The sequence below is a fragment of the Odontesthes bonariensis genome, chromosome 7 (genome assembly GCF_027942865.1).
Source record: "Odontesthes bonariensis isolate fOdoBon6 chromosome 7, fOdoBon6.hap1, whole genome shotgun sequence".
Classification (NCBI taxonomy): domain Eukaryota; kingdom Metazoa; phylum Chordata; class Actinopteri; order Atheriniformes; family Atherinopsidae; genus Odontesthes; species Odontesthes bonariensis.
In genome coordinates, this window is record NC_134512.1 from 10,539,213 (window position 1) to 10,556,393 (window position 17,181).

The 17,181-nt window shown below is 39.6% G+C and overlaps 1 protein-coding gene across 8 annotated transcripts in view; it reads right to left on the minus strand.

Moving 5' to 3' along the window:
* The window catches only part of LOC142383735 (UPF0606 protein KIAA1549), a 37,349-nt gene that overhangs the window by 9,293 nt on the left and 10,875 nt on the right, over positions 1 to 17,181 (minus strand). For 3 of the 8 annotated variants that reach the window (XM_075469427.1, XM_075469424.1, XM_075469423.1), the window contains exons 3-14: positions 13,350 to 15,434; positions 13,148 to 13,236; positions 12,507 to 12,666; positions 12,251 to 12,381; positions 11,062 to 11,254; positions 10,844 to 10,903; positions 10,584 to 10,729; positions 7,669 to 7,846; positions 6,773 to 6,957; positions 3,013 to 3,339; positions 1,567 to 1,802; positions 452 to 588 (exon numbers count right to left, since the gene is read on the minus strand). In XM_075469427.1, the coding sequence (XP_075325542.1) occupies positions 452 to 588; positions 1,567 to 1,802; positions 3,013 to 3,339; positions 6,773 to 6,957; positions 7,669 to 7,846; positions 10,584 to 10,729; positions 10,844 to 10,903; positions 11,062 to 11,254; positions 12,251 to 12,381; positions 12,507 to 12,666; positions 13,148 to 13,236; positions 13,350 to 15,434 (3,927 nt within the window). The remainder of the gene's footprint in view (positions 1 to 451; positions 589 to 1,566; positions 1,803 to 3,012; positions 3,340 to 6,772; positions 6,958 to 7,668; positions 7,847 to 10,583; positions 10,730 to 10,843; positions 10,904 to 11,061; positions 11,255 to 12,250; positions 12,382 to 12,506; positions 12,667 to 13,147; positions 13,237 to 13,349; positions 15,435 to 17,181) is intronic. The other 5 variants (XM_075469426.1, XM_075469425.1, XM_075469429.1 and 2 more) reach the window with 3 other exon arrangements.

Consider the following 17,181-nt stretch of genomic DNA (forward strand, 5'->3'; position numbering starts at 1 on the left):
TGCGTCTGACTGTGTCTGGCTCCAGCACACAGTCTCTGAGTGGCATTGCACGCTTGAATCTATCAACAAGCTGTCAGACAGAGTAACTTCGGCCAGTTTTTGTTTTGCATTTCCTCCTAAATCCACTCACAGGACTTATTTTGACCACGAACAGAGTTCTTTCTAGGTTTTTGATTTACTTTCATTGTTCCTCTCTGCAATCTTTGTGTCAGTAAGGTTGACGCTGCACATTTCTAGAGTCTCTCTCTGCTTTCATTATTGTTTCCCACCATTTTGGCATTTTCCTGCCCTCAATCTGGCCTTCCTGTCAATCAAATCCTGTCAGCTTGAGTTGCTCTTTGTTTATTTCTTCATCCCAGCCAAGTCCCTTTGGTTTTCTCCATCCCCTCCCCCTTTATATTCGCTCTCTGTGTTTGGAGGAGTGATGTTGAGTGTTGCCAAGGCCACTTGCCATTTAAAACATTTATGGGGACCTTACGGGTCTGCTTGCTGTCGCTGGGCGTGGCCTGGGCTCTCAGGTTCTCCTCTGTCGATTCCCGCTCACTAGAATGATCACTCACCACCGAGTCACCGTCTGACGGGGAGATCCTACCCAGAAAACACACATGAATAATAGAAGCCTGAGAACACAGGAACATACTGAAACGCCATGCATAATCAAAAACAGTGCTCTTCCAAAAGTGAAAGCTGGGAGGAGGCATCTGAGAAATAATATGGTCGATAGCTTACTGATGTAAATGCTTAAAGGATTTCTAACAACAGAAAGCAATAATTGCTATGCTGATTGGTAATCAATAACATGACTGCATGTGGTCTGTTAAATGTTGTTAGTGATGCACATTGTATACCAACTATCAAGGTAGTTACAAACTAAACATTTTTCATTGAAGCTATGATGCTGTTTCACTCGATGAAAATGGAAAATCTAGTATGTATACATTAAATATCTCAATTTGAATCATTTAGACATAAACCATAAGGTAATAGAGCCTCAAAACAATAAACTATGGACCTTAATTTAATATACTGTAAGTACTGTAAGACCTGTTGACAGGAGCAAAAGAAGATCCATCATTCTTAAGACCATACAGTATGTAATCATTAAAGGTTCTGTCAAAGGCTTTTTGTCCGAATGGCTGCTTGTCCCACTTAAAGTGAGTGTAACACTCCACTGGGGATAACAAGCTCTGTTCAAATCTAGACACGCAAAATAAAATCCATATTGGATTGACAGTTGCTTGCACGGTGTGTAGGATAAAGATAGACAATCTAGTTGTGTAAAACACAACACTAAAATGGATAACAACAAAGTCACTGAAATTGCCTGATCCTTTAAGAACAGTGTTTGCCATACAATCCCTCTCTTTTTACCTTAATATTTCAACAGATTTGTGGGAAACCAAAGTAAAAATTCAAGGCGTCTTATCTCACCTTAATGTAATCTATGTAGACATAACCTGATGTATTTTAATGCAGACACAACAGACCGTATCATTTATCTGACCTCCCTATCACCAACTTCTCCGACAAATTATCCCCCTGCTCTGTACTTCCAGTAGCACTGACCTTTCTCGCCTTCGACCGCTGCGAGATGCCTTTGTGGAGGATGCTGAGGTTTTGGATTTTGGTGTGGGGATCTCTCCATTTTCAGATGGACTAAGGCCATCTTTAATCAATACAGGGAGCGGCCCAGAGCCATGCTCTGGCGGAACAGACTCCTGGATCACCATGACATCATCTTTACTCTGCTGGCCAAGATGAAGCTTGGCAAAGTCAAATCCTTTCACACTGGGTGCCTGTAACTAAAGAAAGGTCCGCAGTGGAAGAAAACAAGGACGGATAAAGTAAATAGGGAGTGGAAGGAAAGACACATGAAAGATGTTGCAGAGGTAAGCATGGATGACTAATATTCTTTAGTATTTACTTAATAACATAGTGTTCCTATGTTACAACATAGTGTTCCAAATACAATATGAAAAACCTACAGATTAAAAATCCATGAATAAAATTACGATATACCTGATGTCATTACAGAAATAATGATGATAGAAGGTAAATGAACAGTGACAAGCCAAATTACTGCACAGAAATCTCAGCTCAAAACTCACAGCCATCACAGAAGTACACATTTTGAGACTTAAGCTGGATAACTGAAGTATGGGCCTTTGAAAGGGAGGCAGACAGACAGGCAATAATGGAATAGATAATCAATTCTACGAGTCTATGAGAAAGCAGGGACAGGGAGAGCTTTGGTTAAACACTGATCTGCTTTTCTTTGAGGTGGTGGTGGGGGGCGGAGGCTTGAAGTGGAAGCAGTGAGACTATTCCTGTGCAAAGCCCTCAGGACTTTCCAACAGCAAAGGAGTCGACAGAGGATGTAAGATCTCAGTATGTGTGCCTACAGTTTGTGATGCAGAGATGTGGCTACTAGAGGAGAGAGGAGTGACATGGCATCTCGGTTTCAATTCTCAACTCTCTCCAAGTTTACTACCTCGAATAAATTGTGCAGCTTAGAAGAGGCTTGCTGGTATAAAACTGCTAATCCAGTATGATAGTGCTAATCCTGAGAGATTAAGTGTGTATGTGTTCCCATGTGCTGCTCTTCACAGCACATAAACAAGGCCAGTCTTTGAGAGGGAAAACATTCAAAAAGCTGAAGCTAAAAAGTGTAAAACCAGTCTCTTTATAACTGACACTGAATGAAAGCAAACCAACAGCTAATGACATCTGCCACACATTATGCTCACTAATTACTACTTAGCCTGGTGTAATGGTAAAATGTGGAATCACTCACAGTAAACAGTTTGCAACATGCAGACATAGATATATATATATATATATATATATATATATATGCATGTATGTACTGCATCTCCTACTGCACAGCACAGCACAGTCACAGGATCTATAGACTATAAACACACCACAATCCACAGTGAAATCTGTGATGCAGGATCTTAATGTCTGTTTACACAAACAAGCACTAGTCTCCACGTCTACTACACCATGTACCTCCTCCTTGGCTCTCCTCCCTTTAGACAAAACTTTCATCTTCTCCTCTGTCGTCAGCCCCCCTGGTTTCTTTAACACAGCTTTACTCTCTTGTCCCCTCTGCTTTTCAGATGTAGTTTCTTTCTTTTTAAGTTTCCTCTTTTCATCCTCTTCCTCATCTTCTTCTTCATCTTCAGAATCCCATTCCTCTTCTTCTTCTTCTTCTTCCTCCTCTTCTTCTTCTTCCTCCTCCTCCTCTTCTTCCTCCTCCTCCTCCTCCTCCTCTTCTTCCTTTCTTTCTTCCTGGTTGTTCATACTTTGTTTGCTCTTTGGAGGAGCTACTGGTTTCTAAGCAGAAGCAATGATGATTTAATAGATGGTTCTAGGGATGACGCAGAATGCTATTGTAATAGTACTGCGGTGCGTTGTTTAAGGAATTAAATTATGTAAACAGACACACAAACTAGGCTTGACTAGGCTCTCTACAAACCAACAGACACTACTCTGTACCTTCCCTCTTTTAACCTCTATCTCCTCCCCCTCCTTCTCCTCTTCTTCTTCTTCTTCCTCCTCCTCCTCCTCCTCCTCCTCCTCCTCATCCTCCTCCTCCTCTTCATCCTCCTCTTCATCCTCACTAAACTCAATAACTTCTTTAGTTTGTGGGAGTGGTTGGTGAAGTGAAGTTCCTGATTCACTGAATGACGTAGTGGACTGAGAGAAGAGTTGTGGTGTTAAGTTACAGATAATTGTGCTGAGCAAAAAGGACAGGCTACAGTTTGTAGTGTGTAGCACCTCGACAGATTAAGACACTGCTGTACAGGTTATAAAAAGCCCTGTAGCTCTCACTGGAACACTTAGAGATTGAAACACAGCTTCTAGTACACACTGCCTCCTCAATATATACACTGGAAAAAATGCCCCTCCAAAAATAAGTAAAAAAAAAAACAACAAATAAAAGATGCTTTTGCTTGAAATAAGCAAAAAAATCTGCCAATGGAACTAGTGAAAATCGGCTTGTCAAGATTTCTTGAAATAAGATGTGACATTTAGGACTTTTGAGATAAAAGTGACCTTGAAATTAGCTTAAAAACCTCTTCAAATGTAAAAAAAAGCTTGTTTCATATGATATGTGACTCAAAACAATTTGTTTTCAAGACTTTTTCATTTAACAAGATATTCAAGATGTATTGTCTTCAAACAAGTCCCTATATCCGGCTGAAATAGTACTTGTTAGGCAGTTGTGTCTTATATTAAGTGTAATGAGATATTTGGACTAGAAATGAGACAAATATACTTGGTAAGACTTTGATTTTTTTTCCAGTGTATCCAAAGTAAAAGCCACTTTGAACCTATATCACATTTGATCAACTTGGGACTACAGCTAAAGTTTGCAGCATAATGCCATAACAAAAAAGACAGAAATTGCAAGTAACTTGACTGTTCAGTAATGGAGTTATTGTGTCATGGTGAATAAGTATTGCCTTTTCCTCTTGTTGAAATTCAGTCTTACACAGACCTTTCTCTTCAGCAAAGCAAAATAAATACTTTAATATACACAACGATGATTTCAGGTGTATTAATGAGGGCTGCACTCCACTTCTCCACCTGTGCATGCTAACTAGTTGTAGAACTTACACAAAAAGCAGAGCTTCCTCTGAATGGCATGCAGCCCTCATTAACAACAAATCTGCTTGCTCTATTTCAAATAAAAATGGCTATGCGCATTAATACTGGCTTTGCAATGTTGATTGCATAAAATTTGCATAAAATTACATTTTAAATATATAGTGCAGCCCGACAGAAATACTGCATGATGCCTAATGTGGACGTAACTCTGAAAAGTACCACTAACCAACCAGGGGTTTCCAAGCTGCCCCAAAAATATAAAAATGGCTTTCCAAAAGAGCAAAGATCTCCCTAAGAAGGAACGTGACGCTTGCCATACTGAAAAAAGTGCATATGAAACATAACCAAGAGCCAAAATTGTTGAACTGGCCTCCAGACTCCTTGATCCAAATTTGATCAAGTACACAAGGGATGCAAGTGAAAGATCTTTAAATCATGGCGCTCCTGCCTTATTATATACATTTCACAAAGGAATTGCTGCCAACAGCCTGGTTCCACCAAGGTACACCGGTCCCATGGCCGTGTTTCTGATAACGGGTATATTATTGCGGTTGAATTGGTATACATACAGTATACACATTGTCATTTCATTAATGTTCATCGAGAGGTGTGTGGAACTGGAAAAATGTATTTGTGCTTTAAACCAAGAGAGGGGCTGTATCAATCCAGAAAGATGTGCAATTTCTACATCAAGTGAGGACATCAAGGTAGAAAATTCTTTTCAAAAACTAAAAACAAGATGAGACAAACAGAAAAAAAACTGTGGAGTTAAGTGGCTTTGTGCAAAAACATGAAAGGAAACATCAGAAAAGTTTAGAACAGAATTTAAACCCATCTCATTTCCAAGCAACACCATGAAATGGTCTAATGAGTCTCTCTACTGAAGTCATTAAAGTCTTACTTCTCCTATCTATGAGAAGAGATGATGAAATCCACATTCTGTGCTCTGCTGAACCACACTCATGGCAATGACAGATATCCCTAATTAATCAGCAGGTCATTTAAATTTTAAGGGGTTACATCATTCTTTCTACATCAGCTAAATGATACATTTCCTTGTGGAATATGTTAAAGTTTCTCAGCTGGTTTGGACATTGACATTATGTAACACAATTTGGCGTTCCCACTAAATACATTGCAGGTGTCAATTAGCCATGATAATATAATATACTGTATCACTGTTTATAAACCATGTTTTAACTGTGATTATGGTAAAGACCTCATAAAGATAAGATTCATTTTAAAACTTTGTTTTGAAAAAAAATTCTAATGGATGTCAGTCACAAATTCATTTAATTTTGCAATCTGTTACCTGAGCAAATATTCTCAATAAAAATACACTATTTCCTATTACTATTTCCTGTGTCAAAACAGTTACAGTTTACAGAATAACTTTTATGTCAATTTAGTTCACTGTGGTTAGTGTCTCAGTGGTTGAGATGAATAACTGTTTGATGTTAAGTTACGATGTTGGTCTCACAATGCCTGCAAAGTTGGTAACAAGTTTTCAGCTATGAGCTACAGTTAACACTCACCATGGTTAAGAGGTGTGGTTTCTAGATATTTCTAGAAACCACACCTCTTAACCATGACAGTTAAAGTGTAAACCATGCAATGCCAATCATTGTTTGTCACACATTACCACAGTAAGGAGCTGGCTCAAAGAGAGGCAGCAGCTGCCAGCGGTGCCATTTCTGGCCACAACATTGCCAGGATGGTTGTTGCTTTTGGTTCATGCTCGGCTTGCTTGTTGTATCATCCACTCTACATACTCTGGTGGAAATGAAACTCTCTTACTCCAAGAATAATCTTTTTCCTGATTTGTACAGCAGCCAGAAAAAACAAAACAAAAAAAACTTAGAACAGGGATAAAGTGGGATTTCATGGATAGAAAATGTGTTAAATTTGACTGCACTAGTTTCTTTATTTATTTGATTCAGTGGAAATGCCTTCTGGGAGTTATTTAATCGTTTTGTCCTAATTTATCATCAATCTAACTCTCACTATTGCATCTGAAAGCATCTGCATGAAATATTTCCATATCACAAAAAACAGTTTTCAGTTTTTTGAAAGACATCCATTGTAAAGAAATTGCTCTCAGATGCTGATACCATAAAGCATCAGTGAGACTGTAAAAGCATGGCTGGGAACATACCTTTTGTCTCTGCTGGATGGCAGTCATGGCATCTGGCTGAAACTCCAACTTGTCTGTCCGACACAGTTTCCAGTAGAGGATGGAAATGATGACAATGACCACGAGGACGGGAATCACCACCCCAATGACGATCCACATGTTTGTGTTCTCAGTTTCGGAGGGGGAGGATGCGACCTTCTCGACAGCTTTGGACAAATGCATCGAAAGAGTGACATAGATTTAGGTTTACCTCAAGCTTCAAATAGAAATATGGTCTGTTTACATGCTCCTTAATAATGCAAAGCTGAGCATAATATTACAGTTATAATATTCAATGCAGACCTTCATTCGTTATAATTAAAACCCATTTCATCCCATGAGAAAGTACCGTTAGAGAACAAAGCACAGCGACATGACTCCCCTGAGGGGCCCTCATTAGCCCTTCATTCCTTGTTTAGATTCTTAATGAGAAAGACAGGCTTTTGGTACAGCGTGTGGAGAATGTGAGTAGCTCAAATGTTAACATAAACATACAAAGAAACAAATGGAGCCCACAGTAAGCTTGAATATTTCGTTCATATGAGAACCTTGAAAAAAGTAAAAGTAAGACAAAAACCATCTCAACAATCTTAAGTAGCAACAAAAAAAATGGAGCTAATAGTTTACTTAACTAGGGTAATAATAGATTTATTTAATTTTTAATTAACTTTTTCTTTTTTTGACTATATCAATTAAAAACACAGATTGTAAAAACATCATAACAGCAATCAAGGAAAATGTCCCAACAAAGACTTGCTTTAGTACACTTAAAAACAAAGTAAAAGCATTCCTGTGGGAGATCTAACTTGGTTTGAATGTCACTGATCAATCAGTAAATCACTTAGTTGTTGTTGAACCGGTGTGAAAGAGATACTCACGCTGAGCCAAAATGCCTTGTACACGATATCCCAAGATAATGGCAGCCCTCTGAACATCCAGGCTATTAAGCAGGTTGGCTGTTTGGACGGCAGGCATTCTCTCACCACTGGGACCCTCCACAAAATACACTAATTCCAAGGGGTTGTCTGCACCTGTCAGCCGGCTTGCACTTACAACCTAGGCATTGAGAAAAGGAAGGAGGTGTGTCACTTGTCCAATCGTCAACGTCAAATCATGAGTTGCAAGAGCTTGTAGAGATATGTGCAAGTTGCCAGTTCCATGTACTAATGCAGTCCCATACTATCATACTAACTGTGTGCTGACAACAAGCTGGATGGTTCCTCTCTCCTTTTTAGTACAGAAGACGCAGGATCCAAGATTTCCCAAAAGAAAAAAAGTAAGAACATCTCTATTGCTAAAAATTTGACCAATTCTTATTTTACTTTGTTGAGATACATTTGTAGCTTGGCTGCACATTGATGTGGTGGTTAGCATTGTCGCCTTAGCCCTGTGATGAACTGGTGACCTGTCCAGGGTGTAGCCTGCCTCCCACCTGATGGCAGCTGGGATGGGCAGCAGGCCCCCTGCAACCCGGATTAGAATTAAGGGGTTTAGAAAATAAATGTTTTCAGCTTGCAAATTACTGCTGACTACCGTAAGCTCAATTTCCAAATCCATGATTTAATTTTGATGTTCTTGTTTGTTGAATTACCCTGTAAGATGCTTCCAATTTGAAACATTTGTGGCAAACAGGCAGAGCTCAAGCAACTGTGAAAAAAAGTGCTTCCAAAAATGAACATAGGAGTCATGGATGATGACGCACTACGCTCTCTAAATTAGGAATGGAATGTCTGATGAAGGACCTAATGAGCTAAGCATCACATTTTCAGAACTAAAAATGACTTTTTAATGGAGAGTCTGGCTTGTCATTTCCTGTGGAGCACGATAACTGATCATTTTTGAGTTGATAAGAATGCAAAAACTAAAATTAAGGGCCCCAGTGATCTGGCCGTAGTTGTCTTGTGATATACTGAAGGACATTATACAAGCATGTGACAAAATTCACTGAATGTCTACAAGCAAATACATGTTTTAAAATGTTTAACTTGATGCACTGTGCACTTTTTGCATTCACATATTGATGCACCCCATCATCATACAGTATATCATCTCACATTCTTCATTCTGTTAAAATTAGTCACTCTTTAAATATTCTCATCCACTACAATACACTGATACTTGGGCGCATGTATCTACGCATGAGTGTGTGTGTGTGCATTCTCCCACTCGGTGCCCTGAGGCACAGGGCAGTCTGCTGTTTGCATTACTGGAAAGACTAAACTGCAGGTCATGCCTGGGTTGACACAGAAAAACAGCTATGCATGCACTCTGATTCGGTGTCTAATCTGGTCCATGCATGGTTATTAGAGTGAAAAGAGTGCACTGTGAATCATTATTGCACAACCCTCCGATAGCCTCCTCTTTTTATCTATCTAGGAAGGCTCATATAATATTCTCATAGATGACAACATTACATTTATTTTGCCATGGCAAGTAGAATCAACAACTAAACAGGTGGGCAGGAGAAAAAGAGAAAGAAACCTTCCCTCAGTTCAAAGGCTCTGTCTGTCTGAGTCACCTAACACTCAGACAGGATCTTTGAAATAAAATGAAATAAATAGATAAATATAAATATCCAACTCAGGCTTCCTAAACAACAGGATCTCATCCAGGCAATAAGAAACAAAAGCGCATGATAAGTGTGTTAAACACATAATTATGGCTGTGAAAAAAAAAAATCATTTTAAATATAAAAAGGATGCCAGGGACTAAAATTAGAGATCTAATCTTAGCAGACATAAAAAAAAACAGACATTAAAGGTTCATCACTAAATCGGTCCTCTCCTTTCTTAAATCACGCTGTGAGTTTTATTGGAGACAACAACGTGGGAGTCAAAAAGGTCAGAGTCAGTGAGGCTGCTACTCAGCCAAGGTTGATATTTATCACTCTGACAGCGCCCTTGTTTAAAGTCTGCTTTATGCACTCAGACTTCATGAGGTCAAATCAAATATGTATCTCTTGTCCCTCACAAAATATATCTTTCATCTAAGTGTGTTGCACTCCCAGGTCATTAGATCTATCCAACTTTTATAATCTCTAAATTCCACCCCCACCCCATTAATGCCTCTTTGTCACCTAAAAAAGACAACTCTTGATCATCCCAAGAGCAGGATACAGACAGAGAAAAATGATCAAATTAATAATACATCTGCTCTGTGGCTCACAGGAGCCATCAAGTTAAAAGACTGAAGAAATGAGGAAGAGGAATATGAACCCCTTTAGGTGGCGGTCTTGGAGTGTCTCATCCCAAGGGGTAAATAGGATGCTGTTGCCATGGAGACAGAGCCATATCCTGTCCCCTTGGAGATGAGATGAGCAGGTGCAGAGAGGAGCCACAAAAGCCAGAGCTTGATTAGTAAAGCACTTAGGCTTTCACTAGTTACCAACACTGCATCCCACACATAATGAGCCCTCTGTACTAAGGCAAGATAGTTAAGAGAAAACTCGCAAAAGGGACCAACAAAACAAATCGAACAAGGGCGTTTTAGTTAAATCCATTAGCAAACCTTATGTTTTTGTTATGCAATGACCAAGATATTCAACAAGTTAGACTGTCTTGTATTTTTGACAAACTAACATTAACTATATGTCAGTCAAGTTTCTACATTATGATAAGCTTTGATTTGTTTCTAACGGTTTCCTTTCTAATAAATAAAGAACAAAATGAAGAAAATCACAACAGCTAAATCTCACTTTTTTCCAAACCTTTACTCAAAAAAAGAAGTAATCTAAAGCATCGCAGCTACAAACACTTCTTTGAATTTAGTATTGAATCGGTAATGAAAACCATACCTGAACACTGCTGTTGCCTATAGTGGTGGCTCTTTTAACCCGTCTCACTACTCCCATTGCCTCCCCAAGTGTAATAGCCACCCGGCGCTCCATGTTTGCTTGAAAGGTTCTTTCCCCCACTTTCTGGTCCAGTACACCTAAGAGGACTACAAAGACACAAAACAGAAATAATACACCCAGCTTAAACCGTTTCAGATTTGCTGTGAGGCTTGGAAGCAGCATTTTAATATGCCAAGAATATGCCACTGAAACCATTTTACCTGTTCTAACCCAGGAGGAGCGAAGCAAATGGCTGGTGTTTAGCTCTGGATAATGAAATGCTGTGGGAAAAAGGACAAAATGATGATCAAACACAATGAAGTTTAACCTATAAGTTCACTGATAGCATTGAGACTCAGAATAAACTCATGACTGCCAAACGTAACACTGAGGTTTGAAAATCAAAATACCTAAAAATATACAACCACACGGTACTCACGTTCAGCAATCTGCAGTACAGGAAAGCCCATGTAATAGCTGAATTCCACAACAGTGAGTTTCATCAGAGCATTGCTGATCTCTGACCCCATCAGATAACCCCTCGAACCACTAACAGTGAAGGTGATGTCCACTGGCTGACTCACGAGCCGTTGTTCCTCATATTTAGGAGAAGCCACGGTGATGTTTACAATCTGAAACAGGCAAAATTACACAACTAAACATAAAAATTATTTTCAGTCTCACAGTTGAATGTAGTTTATCCTGATGTATCCTGATTAACAAGGAGCCAGCCAGATTTGACTGACCATTATCATTTATAGATGGATCTGGCAAAACAGACGAGGCAAAAAGCCTAAAAACAATATCATTACTCAGACAGTACAAGTCAAGGCGGACATATTCAAATATTTGGGGGGGTATTTCTAAATGTATTACTTCATTGTTAATCCCACAGCATTTCTGGAGGAAATATGTTTTGTCTAATGCTCTGTTGTTTTTGATTGGTCCTTTGTCTCTCTTTCGCTGAGTTTTGCCATTTCTGTTTGTTTATTTTGTTTCTTAGACTTTGAGATGGACTTGTCTTAGTTAACTTTACTACGGGTTTGTCTGGAAACAGGTTTTCGTGTGGGCTTTCTTGTAATTTTGTAGACCTTATACATAAAAGATCTTTACAACTTACTAAGCGAAAGGGAAAAACCCCCAAAGAACAATATGTCCTCTATATACGTGACAACTAGAGCATTAAGTCCTTTATGAATGTCACAATTAAAGAATCTTGGGGTCTTCTTCATGAAAAATGGTAAAACAGAAAATGAAATACAGATGCACAGGTGAACATTTTACCATAGCATACCACACCATTTAATTTCTAAAGCACTTTAAAAACAACAAAAAACTATCAAATTTAAGGAAGATGCTAAGCCTGAAGGTGCCTGAACCCTTGTCTATGGCCATAAACCTGTATGTAGTGTAGAGTAACAACTTTCAGCTTGCTCGCACAAATAGCACAACTAATGCAACCGTCTGACAGACAACAGCTGGTATTCAGAGGGACAGAGATTATTGTCATTGTGTAATTAAGCTTTGAGGTGCAAAGCCACAGTGAAAGCGTCCTAATGAAAACATCTCAGCTGGAATGCAAATAAACGACTGCCCGCGCTTTCCTTCTTTCATGTGGTTCCACTCACATGCACTGTGAAGTTGGTCGACTCCTTTGAGCGCCGGCGCACTTCTGCAAAGGCCATGGTCAAACCTTTCTCGATGCTCTCACTGAAGTTGCAGTACCGCACGTCAATGGGACCAGGAACAAACTGCAGCACTTCACAGAGGGTGGACATGGAGAATTTTGAAATTGAAAAAAAAATTACAAAAACATAACAAACAGGGAACACGTTTTTTGCTTTAGGCAGCGTCAAAAGAAAGTTTGATGTATGCGTGACTTACCTGTGTGGACTTGATGTTTACGGTCAGCTGTCTTTAAGTTGGGGGATACAGATAGGAAGCGGCGCCCAGACCTTCGCAGAGCATTGATGACAGATATGGCTGTGTACACAATTGGACCGGACACCGCCCGGAACACAAATCTGGGTGGGGGGTCCACCACCTACGATAAAAAAATATTAAAAACGAGTCAGTCATCAATCATTCATTCTACTAGTGTTTCTCACACACTGCTCAATTTAGGCCGCTTCCGAACAGTGACTAGAAAATAAAAATTTGAAATGAAAGATGGTTTTCTTCCACGGCCAGTTTGATTTTCTAGTCAGTAACTCTTGTCAGGTTTTCCAAACAGGCAGCTTACACAGTAAATAAAAAAATGTTTTTTTCTTTAATCTGAATTACAAAGTCACATTTTCCATAATGCATCAAATGCTGCTTTTAATCTGTAAATGCAAATGCTGTATTTACAAACAGTGACTGCCAAGTGTGCCTTTACACAACAGTTCACTCGATGCATAACCCCTCAATATTCAACAAGATTAGTTTCAAATCATAATGTATATGTGTCTGTCAAAAAAGACACCATTAAGGCAAATATCTTGAAATTAATTTTGAATATTCAGTTATAAATAACATAATTTTACCTGCAACTCCAATGATTTGTTGAATTCTCCTTTCAGTATGTCTCTGATTTGAGATTTGGCATATCCAACGGTGGCCCCAGAAGGAAAACCTTGCACAGAAAGCAGAGTTTTAAGATTTTAGCCTTTAGTATATGTTTGTTTGTTTTACATGACACATTTAAGTAATGTCTATTTCGGTAAGAGAGAGCTAAATTAAACTTACCAATCTTTGTTAAATAAGCAGGCCTGTCATGTCTGCAGAGGTACTGCCTTGTTGTTGTTGCTGTGGTCTTTTCACTGGTAGCAGAGATGATGTTGACAGCAGTTGAGGCCTCAGTGGTGGCAATAAGTCTAGTTGTAGTTTGATGAGGAGTAGCTGTGGCAGCTGTACTTGTGGGTGCAGCAGAGACTGTATTAACTTCACTGCTTGTTGGGATCAAGGTCATGGTGTCTGGGATGTCAGCTCCATCTTCGGTCACGCCTTGATCCCCCAACATAACCGGGGGTACTATGGTGACATTGTGCGATGTGGAATCAGTTGAAACTGAAGACATATTGGGAGTTTCTTCAGTTGTAAAGGTTGAATCTTGGAAAGTTAGTTCTGTTGTGCTAGCAGTGCTGTTTTCAGCAGGGTCAGTGGGAGTGGGTGAGAAGGCTATAGTAGCAGTTAAGACAGTAGTAGTGTGTATGGTGCTTTCTGAGAAAGAATCTGTAACAAACCAATGAACATCTGTCATAGAGGAGGAAGATATCAGATCTTCTGGCAGCACAGGTGTCACACTAGGTTCCGCTAATGCAGTGTCCATTCCTACAATGCTTGTATGTGTGGACCAATCTGTTGTGGACACCTGACCAAGCCATGTGGAAGATGAGGTATCAAAGAAATAAGTTGGGACTATTGAAGGATCGAGAAAAGGCTCAGAGATATTGATCGACTGAGGACTCTCCTCTGTTGTTGCTACCGTGGTCAATACATCGTGAGCCTCAAACCCTGACAGATCACCGGAGGACTCATCCTCAGTCAGATTAGTATCACTGGTGAAGCCAATGGTGGGAGTGATCTCTGTGGCATTGATGGACACTACAGTAACATTCCCTCCGTGTTCAGCGCCAGTTTCTGTGCGGTTGTTCTCCTTGGTCAACTGAGTGGTGTAATACTCTAAGCTGTTCATGTCAGGTAAGAGCACATCTGTTGGTTGGATTGTGAACGTATCTGCCCAATCAATGTCTGATACGTCAGATATATCAGTGTTGGGTGTGGAAATGGGCTCCAGTGTAATGTGAACTGTTGTAGAGATTGTTGAAGGATTAATAGATTTATGAGGAACAATGGCGCTGTTTGCTGTCATAAGGCTGGCAGAGGTTGAGACATAAAGAGGATTTAGGGATGAGGGGGATATTCCCACTCTGGAAGGAAAGGATGTGTCATAGCTTTCTGTGTAGTCCTCCAGATCATATGGATCAGAGGGCACCTTGGTGACCAGAGAATACGCATCTCCATCTGAATTGTAGAAAGACATCGTTTCAAGGTAATCTCCAGACCCCCAGTCCACTTCCATGGTGTTGGTGGGGTAGTAGTCCTCTGGAGACAACTCAGTGGGTTCAGCAAAAATTTTTGTATGGTGGGGCGTGATGAAAGGCACATTGTATGCAGGGGACTGAATCTCACGTTTGCTCTCCACCAAGGGGACAATGCTGGGGCTCAGCTGGCTTGAATTCCCTATTTGACTATATGATTCATTGGCCAAAGAGTCAGAGAGAGACAGTTTTGGGGGTTCAAGAGGCTGACCAGACATAAAGGTCATGATGGGCAGTGTTTTTTCTGATGCGCTATCCTGCTGCTTACTAGAAGTAACCTGCTCCTCAGAATGAAGAACTAGATGAGGTGTTGATCTTGTAAAAGCAGAGGGGCTTAAGGATGTTATGGATGTATTTGTCTGAAAGCTTGAATCTGTCCTGACCATCTTCAAGTCTGTGGCGTGTTTAGCTGATGCCTCAAATTGTGGACTAGACCCCAGAAAAGGTTTTAAAGTCTTTAATAATGGAGTTGTCAGAATATGCGTTTTTTCCCTTGGCATTTGGGATTTGGAGTTTTCATATGCATTATGTCCCAATTGAAAAAGCATGGTGTCGGCAGTCCGAGCTTCATCATTTGGGTCAGAAATGGATGGCAGGGCACCAGGCGACTCTGGGGTTTCAAATGTAGTATAATGTGAGTCTGGTAAGGCCGATGGTGACGATCCTGTTGGACTTGGAATATCTCCAAGAAATCCCATAGGGTTCTGTGTAGAGTCCAACAGAGATTCATCTGCAGACGAAAAAAAAAGATTGTGATTCAGTCTAGTGGAACAGTATAGCAAGGAAAAGCATAAGGAGAGAGCTACTGGGTATCCCCAGTCTTTTGAGGGAAACAAAACACTCGAATATTACTTAGATATTTTTGGAATTGTCCAACTACTGTACCGATTGTCCCCACTTTAAAGAAAGCCTACTAAGTGAGTCTTGAAATGATGAGTTTTAAAATTCAACTGACAATTTTTTAATTGCCTGAGAGTGTATTTGTTATATTGTTTATGTCCACTATGACTGTAAATGACTATCATGAATAAAAACACGGATTTAATGACCATTTTCATGAAGTGTGTCATTCCTACAGTCTTTACCTCTGAAATAAATGTTACAGCCCATTTGTCTACGATGCTAAATTGTACTAACACATTTACTAAACGTAATAGAATAAAGCTGCATTATGTTAAGTTGTTGCAGGAATTTCTGGCTTGTCTATACTTACAATAAATCAATCTTACTTAAACCGTTAATATTTACACCAGACTGGAATTTGAGATAAAAAATCTGTTAAGAATTGCCAATCAGACTCATTGTACTCCAATCTTAATGTACTGTAGCCTGTAGCCACGACAAAAAAGGAAACTGATTACAACTGCACTTAGTACATGTTTGTCTATGTGGAATGAGAAAAATTCTTAGACCTAATAACTGGTCCAACTAAGTGCAATTAGTGGCAACAGAAATGGTTCATTTTGAAGAAAATGCTTCATGAAGTTCATAAAAGGTTAACAAAAAAAGACCTTGCTTGGCTACGCTCACGATGCTGACAACGACCACTTTCCACTCTTCCAATTTTGAACCATAGGAGTATTCCAATATGCACACACAGACCATATGTCTGGGATTTTACAAAACGCACCGTAGAGAGAGCATTTTCTAGTCTTTGTGTGTGATGGTGGCTGATCTTGGAAGAGATGGATGGTGTAATTTTCAAGTCATCAGGAAGCAACTTTACCTCATACACACAACATTAAAATCCTCAAGGGTGACATTAGAGCAGTGAAAACAGAGAAAATACCAAACGAAAGTTATGCAATGCTATTTGAACCTAATCTGAGTGCCAAAGGCTTTCCTTTCCTTATTGCACAAGAGAATGTCATGCATGATAAAATTTCGGAAGTGCCTTGTTTACATTGCACAGTCAGACACAGGCATGTTTAAGTAAGGCTTCGTGGGCTGAAATAGTTCATAAATAATCAATGGAAAATACATTGTAGAAGTCCCATGTAGCTGTATGAGTTCACCTCTCTGATATGTTTAAATGTCTCATTGTGAGACATTTAAAGAAACCTTTGAACATGGCTGTCTTTCCACAATACAGTGACACAGGATCTGAAGCCAGAAAAACAAGACTGATAATAAGAGAGGAGTTAAAGAGCTCGCTTATTTTTGGGATTATAGATAACCAAATCAACAGGCTATATGTCATCAACAAACTGTGCTTGCCCAGGGTCAGTGCATTCTGTAAACTTTAGAAAATGGCATTATTATCACTGCAGGACGTTAGCCTTGCAGTGCTTCTCTATGGTGACTCAGCAACAGCTTTAAAGACTGCTGTTCTCTGTAGTTTACAAAACCTATGCATAATCATGCTGTATTGAAAACAGCCACAGACTCATTTGAGAGAGACTGAAGACTATTTTTAATACAAAGAGGACAGAGCAGATCACTTATAAAAAGCATGAACTCAAAAGAAAAATATATTT